Genomic DNA, 17,926 nt, shown 5'->3' on the forward strand with positions numbered 1-17,926 from the left:
ATGGGTCTATTTTTAATCAAGGAACAAACTAGCATGTGAAGCTCAAACTAAAAGAAAGGAATCAGAAGCTGCAACATTAATTCTGATTCAAGAAATAAAATTACGATATATTAGATATATTATTTACCACGTTGGAAAGGGATCTCGTATTAATATATATGGTTCTAGGATGGCTAATTTTGTCTACTTTTATTATACTTGATATGTATAATGATACTGTACTACTGATAAGTTCAACAGCACAGCCAAATTTACTAGGGCATTTATTTTATAATTTGTCCCTGAAAATATGAGTTATGCTTCTACATAATAATGTTGCAGCTCAAAGCATGGATAAGAAACTCTTCCTCTTGTTTATTATGACATTGTTTTTATTTATTTTATTTGTCCTTGTTTTCACAACTGGGAAAAGCTACTGCATATTTAGATACCTAAGGGTATAACAGATTGCACCTTCATCTCTAATAGAACAAAATGCTGTAGTCCTGAAAGGCACTTTAAAAACATTCAAAATAAAATAAATAAAGTGGCTATATTTGCAATTACTGTTGGGGGTTAGAAAGCATATCTACTTCTAAATTTTATAACTATACAAAAGATTATAAACTAAGTTTGGGTTAGACACAAAAAGTGAATATTGCCTGTATTTCAGTTTTTCACAAATACCCATTTCCCCATTCCCCCAAAAAGTGGGGTGGTGGCATATTTCCCCTTATGGTTCAAAAATAATCAGAAATTTTACATGTCTACCCAACCCGCTTACATACAATATGTCCACAGCTTACCCCTTCAAAATCTTCATTGTCGTAAAGGTACATATCTTTGTTGAAGTTTACACTTCTTCACTGTGTTCATATAGTCTTGAAGTTCCTTAGTTTTCTCTTAAAAGTTCACTATCTTAGTGATATACTTTCTACAGCTGGGATAGAGAGCCTCAGTACTTGTTTCCCACGGTTGAAATGGTCTTTAAATATTGTTCTCTGATACAAAAACAAAACTTCTTGCTGTAGGCAGTTAAGGAAATTATGATTTGGCAAGCTGCACCAGTAAAAATATTCCACAAGCAAGGAAAGACAGCCACAAAGATGTGTTATCTTAATCCACTTCTATAAGTAGAAGTGTACAGTTGAAAGGCATAGGTCAGTTATTCAAAAGTCCCATGCTAATTGCATGTAGCTGGCCCTGCAATGATTGGCTCTAAATATAGGGCTGTACTTGAAAAACAGCAAGAATCCTGTTCACTTAGTAGGAATAGCCAAGGGCTGTTGCAGTTCATCTCACTACAGTATGTGCACACTTTTCTTTCTATATAATCACTTGTGTACAAGATAGTATTAATGATCCAGGAAATGGGTATTTTGAGATCTCATCTGGTGACATGACTGGCACTTTAAGAAGATTTAGCTCTCCAAAAGGGGGCAGATCCTTAGAGAGGCGAATTAGAGGCAGAGTTTCAAAAAGCAATTCACTTACAACCTTTGTCAGAACAAGCTGCTCATTAGGAGATATGGGGGAAATAATCAGAGCATCCCGTTTTCTAATCAAACACTATTCTGTTGCCTGAACTTTTTTCAGTTCTTATTTTCAAAATAATTTTTAAAGTCCTTTCCATTCCACCAGGGTATAAATACTGAAACTGTAAGAATCAAGTTAAACAACCTATGGCCTTTTAAATATGCCACGTGTGTGTGTGTGTGTGTTATTGTGATGATAATATTTACAGGCAGCCTCCTATTTATGCGTGTTCAATATGCACATGACCGTGTATATGCACATTGCGCCGAACCTGGAACTGAATTTTAAAATTGCTAAAACAGCCCCAGAAGATGTGTGAAGCAGTTAGAAAAGGCATGAAAGCAGCACCCAGCAATCCCATAGGCCTTTGTAATTGCAATCCCAAGAGCCCTTGCACTGAGACCTGTGCAGAGTTGGAGTTTGAGGAAGGAGGTTGGGGGGGGGTGATTGTGGTGGAGTTTGGAGGGGGGTTTTTAGCTGTTCTTTGAGATGGCACCTAAACACACAGCACCATCATCTTCCTCGAGTGATGGCAAACCCAAGAGGCAGCAGGTGGTGCCCAAGGCTAAGGAGAAATTGGAAGTGATGGACTGCATGAGCATGTGCTGTGGCATGCAAGTTTGGCAGGAATGAGACCAACATATGTGCCATTAATATAAGGGAGAAGAAACTCCAGGCTTCAGGGGCAGCAAGTCCCAGTACACCTACAACTGCCAAGGTCCCCAGTCACATGTGGGATGAGGCATGAACCACCAGTGTATCCCCATCAATGGCAGCACCTTGTGCAAGAAGGTTCTCATGCTGTATGCACACTTCAAGTAGCCTGCAAAGGAGTTCTGAGCCAGCTCCAGTTGGCAGACCTGCTTCAAACAATGCTTCTATTTGAAGTACATCAGCACCTGTGTTGAAGCCACACCCGCAGATCAGGAGGCTGCCCAAGCATGCCCTGACCAGCTAAGGAGACACCAAGCATACCCTGACCAGCTGAAGAGACAAAAGCACCAGCTGCCCATCACCATGTTCCTTGGCAAGACACCATTACCCACACCAAGTGCATATGTCCCACAGTAAAGCATTTCGGGGTACTGGTCTACCCTGCTTGTCACTCTTTGCAAATCGTCCTCCAGTGATGAGGAAGACTATGGGGAAGAAGGCAGTAACTCACTGACAGGGTGAGGAAAAGAAAAAAGCACAAGAACGGTCCCAGACTTGCTTGGTAAGAAAGTAAGGAACTCACTGTATCTCCCTTAAATTAAAGGTAGTAGATCTGGGGTTCTGGTGGAACCCTATAATGCTGCTAATTCTCCCTTAATTTCTTTTTGGACTATGAAGCACAACCCTCATCAGCTGTCCTCTCTCTCCTCAGTCCACACCACTCACTTGCCCTATTTAATACTCAAGTGTTTTGCCTGACTGGAATGTGTCTCTGAACTCTGATAATGGCTGTTGGTTGCCTGTATGAAGGACACTGAGGGATGTGTGAATGTGTGCAGAAAGTAACCTTCTGTACAAAGGTGAAATGCACATTTGTTGCTTTGTCTACTAATGTCTCTGCTCCCACCCTCTATTGGCATGTGGCCCCTGAGGTTCAAAAAAAGTTCCCCACTCCTGACATCACACAGCCTCCCTTGGCTTGTTAAAATTCCCAATGAATTTTATTCTCTTTCCATTACCACACTTTCTCCCCATAAGATCAGTAATACATTAGTAAACCTATGAATTTGTCTCAAAAACCTGACAGGTTGACTTTTTGTTAATATCATATTGTAGTTGAATTATCAGGAAGTCTTGGTATTGGAATCTTAGCCAAAAGCTACAAAAAACACCAGTTACACAACTAGACACACTATAAATAAGTTTGCATAAGTTTGCAATGCAATGCCTTTGGGAAAAGCAACAGAAAGACACCACAGCTTTAGTTGGCAATATTAATAGAATAAACATATTCTTCTTAACAAACCTGATGCATTCATTTTCTCTCTCTCTCAACAAGCTTTTTATTTGGATCACTTTAACAAAGTGCATGGATTATATATAACCAGATTTAATACTGGGAAGCATAATTCAGTAAAAGAATGTCAGTAGTGTAACTTAAAATGGGATTTATTTTATATACATATTTTTTCCTCACCTCTTTTTACCTGATAAAACAATATTCTGCCCAATTTAGTATTTACTGAAGTGTTGCTACTGCGGCTTCTGCATAAGCTCTATTGAAATAAACAGGCTGTGCAGCATCAGTGCCATTTTACATTTATCTGGGAGAAGTGACACATCTCTAGGCTTTCCTGTTGAATACGTTGCTGTCGTTTATCCATGATACTTTGAACAGCATTTCTCTTTATCACTGGGAAGTTCAACTCCAGAAATAGATGCTATCCATCTTATCAGTCCGCCAGACATAAGCCCCTGTTTTTTTCAATCCTTCTCTGGGCTGCTTCCCTTCCTGTGCAGTATTAGCTTTTGTTTTGAGCACTGCTACATTGCTTATGCCTTTTCCTAGTGACTAAAATACCCAATCGCAAAAGTGAAATCAAAATCTGACTCAAAATATACTTTGCAGGAATTCATTTCTCATTTTTATCATTTCTGTATCAGTGCCTACTGAGTATGGCATGTTGATGCAACTGTGCAAGAATAGTTTCCTTCATAAACTATTCCTCCTTTTATTACATTATGCATTTTTAATCACTCAAAGCAGCACCACATAGCATGGCAAGAGGGAAAACTCTGGGGTCAATTGCAGTCAGCGTCCTTTGAAATATATATGGTTGGACAGTGTTCTCGAAGCTACCAACATGAGTTTGACCAAACTGTGGGAGGCAGTGGAAGACAGGAGTGCCTGGCGTGCTCTGGTCCATGGGGTCATAAAGAGCCGGACATGACTAAACGACTAAACAACAGCAGCAACAACAACAACATATATATGTAATTAAAATATTTCTAACCTGTCCACTAACAATTTATTTCAGGGAAGGATATAACCAATAAAACCACAGTTCATGATATAAAACCATAATCATATTCAGCATAAAATTAAGGCAACAGTAAAATGATCATGAGCAGATCACAGGCTAAGCACCAATCAAAAGGAACCAAATGACTGAGTAATTGATCATGTCTATGTCACTATTGCAGAACTTTCATTCCTTGTCTTTTAATTGCTTTCTCTATAAATACGTAAATCTTTGAGGAAAAAAATGAATATATTGCTTTTCTAGCCTGCCTTTATTTCAGGATGAAATTCAGCATAATATACTTAGGTTTTCCAGGTGATATTCTATGCAGTCACTGATCAGAAGTTTCAAACTTTACTGCAAAGTTTCAGTAATTCCATTGCATAATGCGCCTTCAGACCATGCTCTGTACATATATTGCACTTTCCCACATCGAAGAAACCAGCCATTTGGTGGAAAACGCTGTAGCTTACATCCACCATCAGGAAGCTGCAATAAAAGGAGCTCTGCTGGGCTTCAGGCAGTTAAATTGGTTTCACTACTGAGCTATGGTCACCTTCCCAAAGGAAACTCTGATGGCCTATAGACCTCACATATGAATAAGACCAGTGCTTTTTTTTCCTAAAAAAAAAAAGTTTAGGGGTACTCTCATTTTGGTATGCAGGTAGCCCTGTGGGTTAAACCATAGAGCCTAGGAATTGCCGATCAGAAGGCTGGGTGAGCTCCCATTGCTCGGTCCCTGTTCCTGCCAACCTAGCAGTTTGAAAGCTCGTCAAAGTGCAAGTAGATAAATAGGTACCGCTCCGGTGGGAAGGTAAAAGGCATTTCCGTGTGCTGCTCTGGTTCGCCAGAAGTGGCTTAGTCATGCTGGCCACATGACCCGGAAGCTGTACACCGGCTCCCTCAGCCAATAAATCGAGATGAGCGCCGCAACCCCAGAGCCGGTCATGACTGGACCTAATGGTAAGGGGTCCCTTTACCTTTACCTTACTCTCATTTTGACTCAATAAAATCACTATTTTATAGTTCAAATAGGGAAAAATAAATACAGTAAATGGACAAAAGTACAAAGATTCACAAAATGTTTAGGATTATGTGTCCCGCTGAGTCCCCCTAGAAAAAAAGCACTGAAGATGACTCACCACATGAAGGAGAACAAACTGTTATGGCTCTATTTGCTACCACTCCAAAAGAAAAGTATGGGCAAACAAATTAACCTGTTTTAACTACTTAATAGTATTTGCAGTTTTGTAAACTGCTGGTCATTCATCTTTCACACTGATAGTAGAAGAGTTGAAATTATTTATTTCTACAGTAATTGTGTTAGTTACTAAGGTTGCAATCCTATACACTTTTATATGAGTAGGCATGCATAAGAATGCATTGTAAAATACCACTAGCTTCAGTTTGTTATATTCTCTGTCACTTTCCTGTATGTACGTATTCGTCATGGTATTGCTTAACATCTGCTGACATCAGAAATAAAGTTCATAGCTGAATAAAGTGCACCATTCACCTTGTAATTTATACAAGATGGGTTGTAAGAAGGCCAATAGAAATATTTATCACAGGAAAAAACACACTGGAAAAGGAATATATTAGTAAAGAGGTCACAATAAACTATCACATGACAGTTATAATAAAAATGTAATTCCTTAAGAGGTCTTGCTAAAATACTGATTTGATTCAGTTTCTGCTGCTCTTTCAAAGAAACTCTTCAACATCACTTAACAGAGTGTCCTTTACTCTCTTTAGGGGGAACATCTATTTTAGTAAAAGAGATTGGGCTTTGTTAGGATGAAACAACTTTTAATTTAAGCACAGAAGCGCTTTTGAGCAATCATAAATCAAGAATAGGGATACTAATAGCATACTTGGCCAGTGATTCGGTGATGTAATTTCTGATAAGACAGAAACAATATTTAAAAAGCTGTGGCTAAAAATATTCATATCTACAAATATATAATGGCCACATTTCTTTCCTCCTTCTTAGAGAGAAAAATGGGGAAAAGACAAATAGTAAAAAATTTCAATGACTGAAAATTAGGCATTTCCTTCCATAGTTAAATGTTACATAGTTATATGCAAAAGAGCAAAACAAATCAAGGATATAATATCAGTTTCTCAAATCACTTGTTCCATTTTATTTTAATAAATACTTTCTTCATGTTATCTCTGAGACTGATTTTAGGAATCCTGTCACAATGTCTGTAATAGCAACTTCAAAAGTTCAAAGGCCATCACCCAATTCAGTTGCAGCACTCTCCATCTCATATGCATACTCCCAAAATCCAGAAGAATGTGGAAAAATTCACACAAGTCACTAAGAAGCAATGTCTTTAGATATAATGGTAAACTATGGTTTTGTGTTACATGAATTAGCCAAAGGATTGTGAGCCAAAGGCTTGTGAGTCAAAGGCCAAACCAGGTTGAAAACCATAGATTTTGCTTAACTTTTTAAAAAAATCAGTTCTGTGTGCTATTTGTTTGCCTATGTTTTGAGATTACTTCAGACAGTTCTCTTAACTCTTTGTTTGTTTGTTTGTTTGTTTGTTTGTCCTCCACCCACCTAAGGTTGCAATCACTTAAGTGCAAGTTGTAGGCTTACTGTAGTTATAAGCAAAGTGCATAGCATCAAAAATTACATTCCATTTTAGCTGCAGATATTGAGTTATTCATATTTATACCACATTCAATGTTGATGGCAAGGTGTAATGAGAATTATGAACCGATCTTAGTATGTGGTTTTGAATATTAACCACATACACACACAAATCACTAGCCTTTTTTTACAGCATATATATTATCCAAACTGTATCCTGAAAAAACAAAAATGTTACACATGCTCAAAAAGCTATAGCAAAATGACATCTTTCCTCTAGTCCTGCCTTATTTAATGAAGAGAAACTATTTAAGTTCAATTCAGACACGTTCTATCTACTTTTCCTTCATACAGGAGCGTTATTCTTAGCTATACTCCCAAATTTAGAGTCTAGTTGAGCGAAAAGAGATGCAAATAAGAGGAAGAGTTTAGTACCACCTAACAGTGCTCCACTTCACTTTAGACATGATTGAGGAAAATATACAATTGGAGACAGGAGTATGATGCCATCATGTGCAGTTTAAGTATGATATAGCTATACATTACAAAAGAACATAGAAAAGTGGCTGCTATTATGCACAGCTGAAATTGTTGCACTGCTAAACGATGTGATTCTTCTGCCTGGCCCACATCACTGATGGCAGCTGATGCTGGTGTGAAAGCGGTGCCTGCCTGATGCAGGAATAATATGATGACAAGCACTACATAATTATGGAGTCAGCATGGAAAAGTAATCACGTCAAAGCTGTTTTCAGTCTGTCTATATAACAGGTGGTCACGCCAACTGCAGCACAAAGAACAGCAGGCTAGCCCAGCTGAGCTGTTTACTGAGCGGGAACCAACTGTGAAGTGCAAGGTTTAACAGCATCTCCACCCCCATCGTTCTGCGAGGTCCAGCTCCGAGGGCCTTCTGGTGGTTCCCTCACTGCGAGAGGCCAAGTTACAGGGAACCAGGCAGAGGGCCTTCTCGGTAGTGGCGCCCGCTCTGTGGAACGCCCTCCCATCAGATGTCAAAGTGATAAACAACTACCTGACATTCAGAAGACATCTGAAGGCAGCCCTATTCAGGGAAGTTTTTAATATGTGACATTTTAGTGTATTTTTCATCTTTGTTGGAAGCCGCCCAGAGTGGCTGGGGAAACCCAGCCAGATGGGCGGGGTACAAATAATAAATTATTATTATTATTATTATTATTATTATTATTATTATTATTATTATTATTATTAACAGGGCAGGGGGAGGCCCTTCACACAGCGGTTATCAAGCCTCTTGTGCAGTGCTCCTTCTATTAAACGTATGTTTTAGCAAGCCTTTGAAATGATATAGGTCTTGGGGTGAGAGCAGAGGGGCTTAAGGTGAACTGTAGGGAAGGAGTGATAGGTGGCAGGGTGGGTGAGGTGGAAAGGGGGCATTTGGTCAGGGGTGGAGGAAGGGGTGAGGGGAAGACAGCATTGGCAAGCAGAGTGAGCAGGGGTGGCAGCCCCTAATATTAAATGAGAACTGAGCAATATTCTGTCCTTTGAGTACAACTGTAGACAAACAAAAGTCCAAACATTTGAAAAGCGCTCTAGAATATTTTATTTTAATTGGCATTTGTGTGGCAAATATAATCCAACAGAAGGAAGTTGGATTTGTGTGTTTTGCCTGTTTTATTCTATTTTAGGAACATTTTACAATTTCTCTATCACTACCAGCCTTTATCCGTCTAAGTAACTTTCCTGATGACTGAACTTGAGAAGTAGTGCTTTATTTAAACTATGGTTTGAGAACAGGCCACGATCTAGGACTACAGATTGATACTAGTTGTTTCTCGCTTATCATAGTTTAAACAAATCACAGCTCTCTAACATCAAATGTCTCAAAGAACCATGGTTAGTTTAAAAACAGATGATGTTGATTTCCTTTTCTAGCATGTGGAGAGGAGGAGAGAAAGAGGAAAAAAGCATGTGAGCACAACACTTGTGTAGAAAACATCTGTTCTGAACCACTATATAGGCTGATAACGACTGATTTAAAACACAGGAAAAAAGACTGTTTTGTACAAAATGACTAGAAAAGGGTTACTCTCGGATTATTTTTTCTCATTTTATGCCATAAAATGAGTGAAATGACCATGTGAATATTTATATCTATATCTATATACTCCATTTAAAATCCTGCTTGCAACGACAAAACAATAAACCTCAAGAAAGCTGTATTAGAATAAACTGGTAAGAACTATTTAAGGGGCTTGCAAGTCGTGGTAGAGGGAGAATGAAGCAGTGAAATGTTCAATCTGTCTGAAGTATACTTTGCTGTTTTGCAGATTTCTGTACCCACCACTAGGTAGTTTATTTCTGATATATTCTATAGTATGCATACTGTACTTTAAGTAGGCAATCTTTACTTCAGGGTAGGCCTGGGTGATGTATCGGGGCAGGGAAAGCACCGGGGCTGGCTCCGCTGGGGAGCTCTCCCACACCCCAGTTGAGCTGTGCAAACAACCTGCGTTGTCCTACCCCACAATGCACTGTGGTGAAACCACCTGGGATGCGTGTGGTGCTGTGGGTAAAACCTCAGTGCCTAGGACTTGCCAATCGTATGGTCGGCAGTTCGAATCCCCGCGGCGGGGTGAGCTCCCGTCTTTCGGTCCCAGCTCCTGCCCACCTAGCAGTTCGAAAGCACATCAAAGTGCAAGTAGATAAATAGGTACCGCTTTATAGCGGGACAGTAAACGGCGTTTCCGTGTGCTGCGCTGGTGCTGGCTCGCTAGAGCAGCTTCGTCACGCTGGCCACATGACCCGGAAGTGTCTTCGGACAGCGCTGGCTCCCGGCCTCTAGAGTGAGATGAGCGCACAACCCTAGAGTCAGACATGACTGGCCCGTACGGGCAGGGGTACCTTTACCTTTTAGGCCTGGGTGATGTATCGGGGCAGGGAAAGCACCGGGGCTCTCCCGCACCCCAGTTGAGCTGTGCAAACAAGCTGCGTTGTCCCACCCCACAATGCACTGTGGTGAAACCACCTCAGCTCCCACAGTGAGAGCTGCAGCAGTTTCACCTGGAGCCTCGTGGGCTGAGGCCAATGCAGCTTGTTTTTTCAGCATTGCGGTATATCACCAGGCTGCAATGTTTGGCTGGTGATACACCGCAATGTTGAAAAGCTGATATCGTCCAGCCCTGCTGCAGCGGTGAAGAACCTTTTCCAGTCCAATGACCATATGCAAATGATGATTGAGGCCACAGGCAATGGAGGTGGGCCAATGGATGCAAACTTTGTACAGTCCAGCCATGCAGGATACTTTCAAGCCACAGAAAAGCCTAAGTTTCTGCACATCCTAACCCATCCAAACAGGCAGTCAAGAGGTAGGATCCCTGGACACATTCCAGCTAGACATAAAACTTCTGGTAATGCGAATGATGATATTTTTCCTCTTAATTTATTCATGGCACAACTTGGCTGTGAGTCCTGGAGGACCTGCTTCCTGTCTTGCTCAACAGTCACAAAATGCTGACAGACTAGGTATGGGACTGAAAACTGAGGGGGAAGAGGACTGGAGTATCATGAAGAAGGTTACTACTGAGTCAGTGAACAGGAGCACTTCTCATTGCAGCATCTATTTGCAGGTCCCACTTCTTTCTCCTTAACATCTGAATCAGGTGAGTCTGTGGAAGCGCTAAACTAGTTTCCCAAGTTTAGTGATGGGCTGGATGAGGGCTAATAAACTGAATATATTTTCTGACATAACCAGAGAATCAAGTTGATTCTGTGACAAGCTATGGCTGGTCAACCAACTACGGCCAGTCCTGGACATGGATAGTCTAGCCATGGTTACCATATTCATGACCTGGTAACTTCTGGATTTAACTACTGCGATGCTACTGGACTAATGAAAGAAAAATATTTTGAAAAAGGTGTGTTATCTGTGGTCTGGTTTGCATACTACTTTAAATCACATTTAAACTAAACTGTGGTTTAAAGGTGAACACACAGCTCACTTGTGCATGGAGTGAAAATCACAGGCATTTCACTCCTCCCCTGTTGCTGCACTGGCAGGAGTTAACCATGATTTGGCTTAATGCTATATTTGAATCCTGGCTTGAGGTTTGTTTCCCTAAAACAAACCACGACTGGTAAACCAAGAGCAGCAGGAACAGGAGAGGAGTAAAGCACCCACAATTTTAGCTCTATGCACCAGTAAGCCACATGTTCTCCCTTAAACCATAGTTTAACTATGGTTTAAAGGCAACCAGGTCAGAATTATTGAGAAACCATGATTTTTGCTTCCTATGCATGGATTATTGTGCCAGCAACAACGTCAATTTTGCTGTTACGATGGGGTATATTAAAATAATTTTCCAAATATGCTATGTCTCCTACCACTTAACACTATAACTTTATTTATTTTACTTCTATACTATCAGGTATGCTCAATTTATAAAAGCAGCAATTGCTCTGACTGGCCACAAATAATCTACAACACAACATCTGTCAGAAACCAATTAATTCAGATAGTATGGTGAGTATATTTTGTGATTTTATAGGATAATAAAGTATTTCCACCCCTTCTTACTAGATATGACACTCATTATTGGTGAGGATGTATTAACTACTTACCTGTTCTTAACCTACTCTTACTTTGAGCACCCCCTTTTCATTTTAAAAAATTCTGTTTTTAAAAAGATGTGGGAGTATACAACACCAGAACTAGTTTCCACTGAAGACAACAAAAGGGCCCATGACCCAAGAGACCTCATTATATACAACTTCATCATGTTTTTAATCTCACATGATTCTGAGTCTATACTGCAAGATTTTTAATTGGCTGTTGCATGCTGCCAGATAGAGCTTGTATGCTTTGACACAAAATCAGAAACACAGTACCTCACACCATCAGCATCACATGCCCCTGCAGTGAAAAACTTATGATATATTTACAAGCAGGTGAGCAACAACAGTACATCTTTTAGACCACTTTATGCTTTGATGCAGTCCTTAATAAATATTTCTAAGAGGACTTAATAATGTTTCCCGCCCCCTTTGTATCACACCATTTGTTGCTCTTTCCTTTACCCACAACCATTCTATCCATTTCTAAAGATAATTTTTGTTGGGCTGTATGCCCAATAGTTAGTTAGCAATAATTATTTAGCTACTTTGTCACTTGTTTTCAAGACCCAAAATAACATTAACAACCTCCACCCAAAATCACTGAAATTATTCCATTGCATTAGTGCTATGTAATTATTTCACTAATTCTGAAAAGACAATGAATGCAATATATGATTTAGAAGCCATAAATTAAACTGAAGACCAGAGTTTAATACTTATACAAGGCATTTGCCTTACACTGGCACACTGGAAGATGAAATTGGAAATGTTGGGAGAGCAATGCTAATACTGTATATACACACAGGCCCTGCTTTCTGAACACAAAGCATTCCTAGAAAATCATTCGATAGGCAAGTGATCGCATAACAAGCTGACAAGTTCCCTTATTTCCTAAGGGAACATTTCTAATCTGTGATCTCTCTACTGCCTCCCTCCATGGTTTCTTCCTAAAATAGCTGCAGCCAATCAGCAAAAAGGAGACAAAGAAAAAATGATTTGTCCAATCTCCTCTGCCCTGCTCTCTCCCCTACCTCTCTATACAGCATCTGCCTCAAAATGACTGCCATAAGCCAGCAAAGCACAAGCAAGTAAGGAAGTGTTTGGGTATCTGTATCTGAATTTTTACATAACAAGTGGGCAGACAGTGGGAGCTGCATGTAGTGTTTAACCATGGCCATGGAACACGCATGACAGATAGAGTGACCATACTGGCTGGAACTAACGTAGGCTGGAGGGCCATGGATTGTACACTCATGGTCTATGCCTTGAAAAAATGTATTAGAGTCAGGCTTTTCTAACTATAGAAGAAGAGGAGTTTGGATTTGATATCCCGCTTTATCACTACCCTAAGGAGTCTCAAAGTGGCTAACATTCTCCTTTCCCTTCCTCCCCCATAACAAATACTCTGTGAGGTGAGTGGGGCTGAGAGACTTAAGAAGTGTGACTAGCCCAAGGTCACCCAGCAGCTGCATGTGGAAGAGCGAAGACACGAACCCAGTTCACCAGATTACAAGACTACTGCTCTTAACCACTACACCACACTAGCTCTCCATGAAATATAGTCATGGACTGGTTGGACACAGGGGAATGGTGGGAGGAACCAGCTAGGGAACCACCAAGGGAAGAAGTCTCAGAACGTGGGGAGTGGTGTAGTGGGACAATGATGAGCAGTCAGAAGAAGAGGAGGTGTTGGAAGACGAAAGGTAACAGGGTTTAGTGAGCTGGGAGAGTCTATGGCAGAAAGAAGTCAAGACTCAGGAACAGAATATGAAGCAGGTGAGTGGGAGGAGGGAGGCCAAGAGGCAGAGATGTGTCAGGTTGGTGAAGAGTCACGGGTGTCTGCCCCTCCTGCTGTGACAAGCTCCCCTCCCCCTCTGTCTCCTTAGAACCAGAAGAGGGCTGAAAGAGGCAGAGCAGCAACAGGCTTCATGTAGGCGCAGCCTCTGATTGCTTGGGAAATGCCTTAAAGAAGAGGGAATTTAGTCGGCTGTGGGGAGGCAGGGACTTTCAGTCTCAGCAACTGATTTCATAAAGTAATACCGACAGGGCATGGCTGCTGAACTCCTTAGGCTGACACTCAGCAAAGTCAGTGAAGACCATGTTTTTGTTAAGAGTTAACTCCAGCTCAAACAGTGTAATTAACTGGCTGGCATGTTCTGTGACAACTATAAAGAACAAACAGTTCAAGCCGAAATCAGTCTGTACCAGCAATGAGTGCTTTGCACTGCTCAGGAACTTTTAGAAACAATGTTTAGTGTGTGATTTTTAAGTGGATAGTGTAATTTGTGAGTTTGGATCAGTTATGCGAAAAATTGGGTGAAGTCATGTCAAGATCACATTTTGGTCTGCCATGCTGTTTCAGAGTGGTACCTGGCATCTAAACATTGACAAAGACGACCACCCTTATATAAAGCACCTCATGCTTATTTGATATCTTGAGAAGTGACTGAACCTATGAGAGAAATGAGGCAAAGTCCTGTTTCACTCTTCCATCTTGACTCAAAATGGTGCCTGGCTTCCAAACATCCATGAAGACCACCACTCCCACCTCAGGAACCCTCATGTTGTGTTTGGCAATGATATCTCAGAAGGTGGCCATACGTATGCCAAAAAAATGGGTGAAGTCACACCAAAGTCATTTTAGTTTACCACACTGATTCAAAATGTGACTAACATTGCAACACTGATGAAAGGCATTGCCCTGACCTCAAGAAGCCTTGGGCCAAATTTTGCAATGGTATCTCAAGAGGTGGGTGAACTTATAAAGAACAGACAGACCACTTTCCAAAACCCACAGAATATGTGTATTTTGATTAAGACAATAGATTTATGCATCATTGGCTATGTGTTGTAATTATTGCATTGATTGTTTATACAGTAAAGTGAAATACAACTTTATTTCTTCATAGACTTCTGGGTACATTCTCACTGTATTATTCTGGATTTTTAAAAAACAAATTGTTGCCACAGCTTGTATTTCCCTCATTTTCTTTCTGCTCATCCATCACTTCCAGGACATCCTTGTATTTAATTTTAGATACCCTTAAAAAGTTTTTTTTAGCACACTCTTAACATTGCCATTATAAGAATGAGTTTGCAGTGATGGCCTATGGTTACAAATGCATTCACTTTGCCCTACTCTGCGGCCTAAAACAGGTTATTGCCTTTGAGTCAGTGCCAGAAGAGTGTTAAGTGGAAAGACACTTTGGCCACATTTGCACATTATGCTAAAATGTGAGGCTTCAAGCTTGCACTCACCCTCCCGCTTCCATATAGCTAGAGGAGGACTGGCAGCTTTTTAAGGAAAAATGAAAAAAGTCAGATTGCCATGTGATCTGAACCAGGGATTGTGGTTTATAACAAACTCTGTTTAGTTTAACAAGCTAGCTTCAGAAATCAGGTTTGAAGTTGTTTACTCTCAGTACTGATCAGAGTTTGCTCTAAGTCATAATCCCTGGTCTAGATGACAGGACCAGCTCAAATTCAGGGAAAGCTCAGGGAAGGAGGATAGAAGTTGCCATAATAGAAGATGATTAATCTTCTGGATTAATCCTGTTTGGATTTTCCTGCCCCTCTATGAAGGTCACCAGAGAAGCATGTAAAATAATTAATATAAATGTTATTAATAGAATCCCTGCTTCCAATTTGTTTCAGACTACTTTTCTCTTCAGTGCTTCTGTTCACTCTTGTATTTTGGTAGGCCTGACTATACTTCTGTGATTCCTGGAGTTCTACTATTCCTTACTTCTTTAGAAACTATTCTTTGGACCTTACTCTTGTAAGTTTTAAGCATATATAAAGAGTTTGCCACCAAGCAGCTAGCCTTCTCCTGGATCTTTTACAAGAAGGGGCAAATTGTTGCAAAGGGTAAAACCTGAAACAAAGTCACAACACAAGAAAGCAAAATCAGCGATTAAATAGTATATTACTAAATATAATACAAAGTGTTGATGTGTTTCATTTTATCAACTTGTACTAGTGGCCTTGTACAGGTATCCAAATTAAATAAAAAAATTTCTTCAGGAGGAAATGCTATGAAAGGTTCTAAGCATGGGCATGAGTTTGAAACAGAGAAATTATTGGACATGCCCGAAGATTAAGGCTTTCTGGGAAATGATTTATAATGAAATGAAAAAGGTACTTAAATGTACTTTCCCTAAAAAACCAGAGGCCTTTCTCTTGGGCATTGTCAGCCAATTGGTGTCAAAGAGGGACAGAACTTTCTTTATGTATGCTACAACAGCAGCAAGAATACTCATCGCAAAGTATTGGAAGACACAAGATCTACCCACTCTGGAAGAATGGCAGATGAAAGTGATGGACTATATGACATCAGCTGAGATGACTGGCAGAATCCGTGATCAGGGAAAAGAGACGGCGGAAGAAGAATGGAGAAAATTTAAAAGCTACCTTAAGGACTATTATAAACTTGAGGAATGCTAGAATGTCGAGATTTTCAGGAAAAAAAGGGATACAGTGATTTAAGATCAGTTTATAGAAAAGATTAAGACGACAGAGGTTGGAAAGGAATATTTAGAAGTTGCTGAAAAATTATGGACATTGGGATGCAGAAAGGGGGGGGTATGGGGAAGTCCCGGAAAAGAGGTTTATGAAAAAATGTTATGAAACTATAAGTGTTTGTTTTGTCTTTAAAAAATTCTGTAAAACTAATAAAAATTTATATATATAAAAAAAGAAACAGAGAAATTATTTATAGTTTCTAAATGAAATGTCTATTCTACATAAATGCAACAGTATTACAAATGGAGGTGCTCTGCCTCCACCCTAGAACCAACTGTGGCTATTATGCAGGAATCCACAAAGAAAAAGCACAGGCCACAATACACCAGGAAATTATATTTGTTCAGTATCAGTTTAAACCAATACAGAGTTAATCTATCCATTAAGTAATCATGTATTTTGTCGAGGGGGGAAGCATTAGATATAAATTGATCTATCAGAAATATGAATACCTATTGCATTATTAGAGTTGTATTTGTTACATTTGTATTTGTTACATTTGTTACTGGATCAGTAAAAACTATTTGAATTACATAAATTGTGAATCCCTTCATTGAAAGATAAAGTCCCCGTCTCCCCCCCCCCTTTATTTACATGACCTTTGCTTTTCTACTTTCAGGTCTAGACTATATAATTGCTTCGGTCAAAATATCCACTTTAAAAGCACAGTCTTTATTTAGACAGTAAGCTGCTCGAGGGAAAGGCTTTTCTTATTTGCCTGCATGATGATGACATTTATAGCTTGGAAGAGCAATATCAATATTATATAATAATGTAGATGGTAAGAGCAGATGACAGTCTATTTGTAAGAATGCAATGATGTATAACCATTATTACATATTGAAAATACAGTTCTAGTCAGTTTATTTTGAACTTGTACGATTGTGAGTAGTTCTACTGTCAGGCAACAGACAAACCAACCCCCACGGCAGGTTGCCAGGAATGGACAAGACAAGGAAAAGTCCTTACCACCTGCTTTTATTCAATATTCACAGAGAGGCTTGGGGATGTAGCCTCTCTGAATAATGATGTTGTCACGAGTAAATCTCCACCCCACTTCCTCATTCGTCAACAGCACCCCCCCCCTTTATGGTTGCTACTTAGGGCCATCTGTCACTGAGCTCTTATCTCTCCCACTTTCAAGGCCCGCCAGGTTCTGAGAGAAAGTGGGTCTGGAATGCATTCTAGTGATAACATGTCAGCCAGCTGCTGCTCCGGCTCTGCCTCCTCCTCCTCTCCCATTATTTCCCAACTTTCTCCCTCATCTTCCTCTGAGCTGTGACCTCCCTCAAACCCCTGTTGTAATTATGAACTGTCTTCTTCTTCTCTGGAAGGGTCAGGCTGGGGAGGCAGTCTCCACCATTCCTCCTCTGCCCAGTCCCTAACATCTACATTTAAAATAAAATTGTTTGTATATCAAACATTTTGGTATACGTTAGATTTCACTTAACTGTTTGTGTTCTGGGATTTATTTTTGTAGATGTATGTAAATTTTCATACAATCAAAATGACCAAGAGGCTACAGCAACTGCTCTATGGGAAAAGGTCACAACATCTGGGACTTTTTAATTTAGAGAAAAGGGTGTATAAAAATAAGAGGTATTTAAAGCTATTCGTGGTATGCAGAAAGTGGTTAGAGAAATTGTTTTCGGATAGGCATAACACTGTTTCCAATGAAGAGGACATCCACTGTAGCTGAATGTTGAAAGGACAGACAAAAGAAAATACTTGACATAAACTA

At 40.0% G+C, this 17,926-nt stretch overlaps 1 protein-coding gene across 7 annotated transcripts in view; it reads right to left on the reverse strand.

The window, feature by feature from the left end:
• CACNB2 (calcium voltage-gated channel auxiliary subunit beta 2) overlaps positions 1-17,926 on the reverse strand; it is a 126,458-nt gene that overhangs the window by 57,814 nt on the left and 50,718 nt on the right. The window contains exon 1 of one of the 7 annotated variants that reach the window (XM_083467472.1): positions 786-1,115. The exons of the other annotated variants lie outside the window; for them this stretch is intronic. Coding sequence (XP_083323598.1) covers positions 786-818 — 33 coding nt within the window. The 5' untranslated portion in view covers positions 819-1,115. Of the gene's footprint in view, positions 1-785; positions 1,116-17,926 lie in introns of those variants that run through there. 7 annotated transcript variants of the gene reach the window in all.

The sequence above is a fragment of the Podarcis liolepis genome (assembly GCF_965112155.1).
Source record: "Podarcis liolepis genome assembly, chromosome: 12".
Lineage (NCBI taxonomy): Eukaryota > Metazoa > Chordata > Lepidosauria > Squamata > Lacertidae > Podarcis > Podarcis liolepis.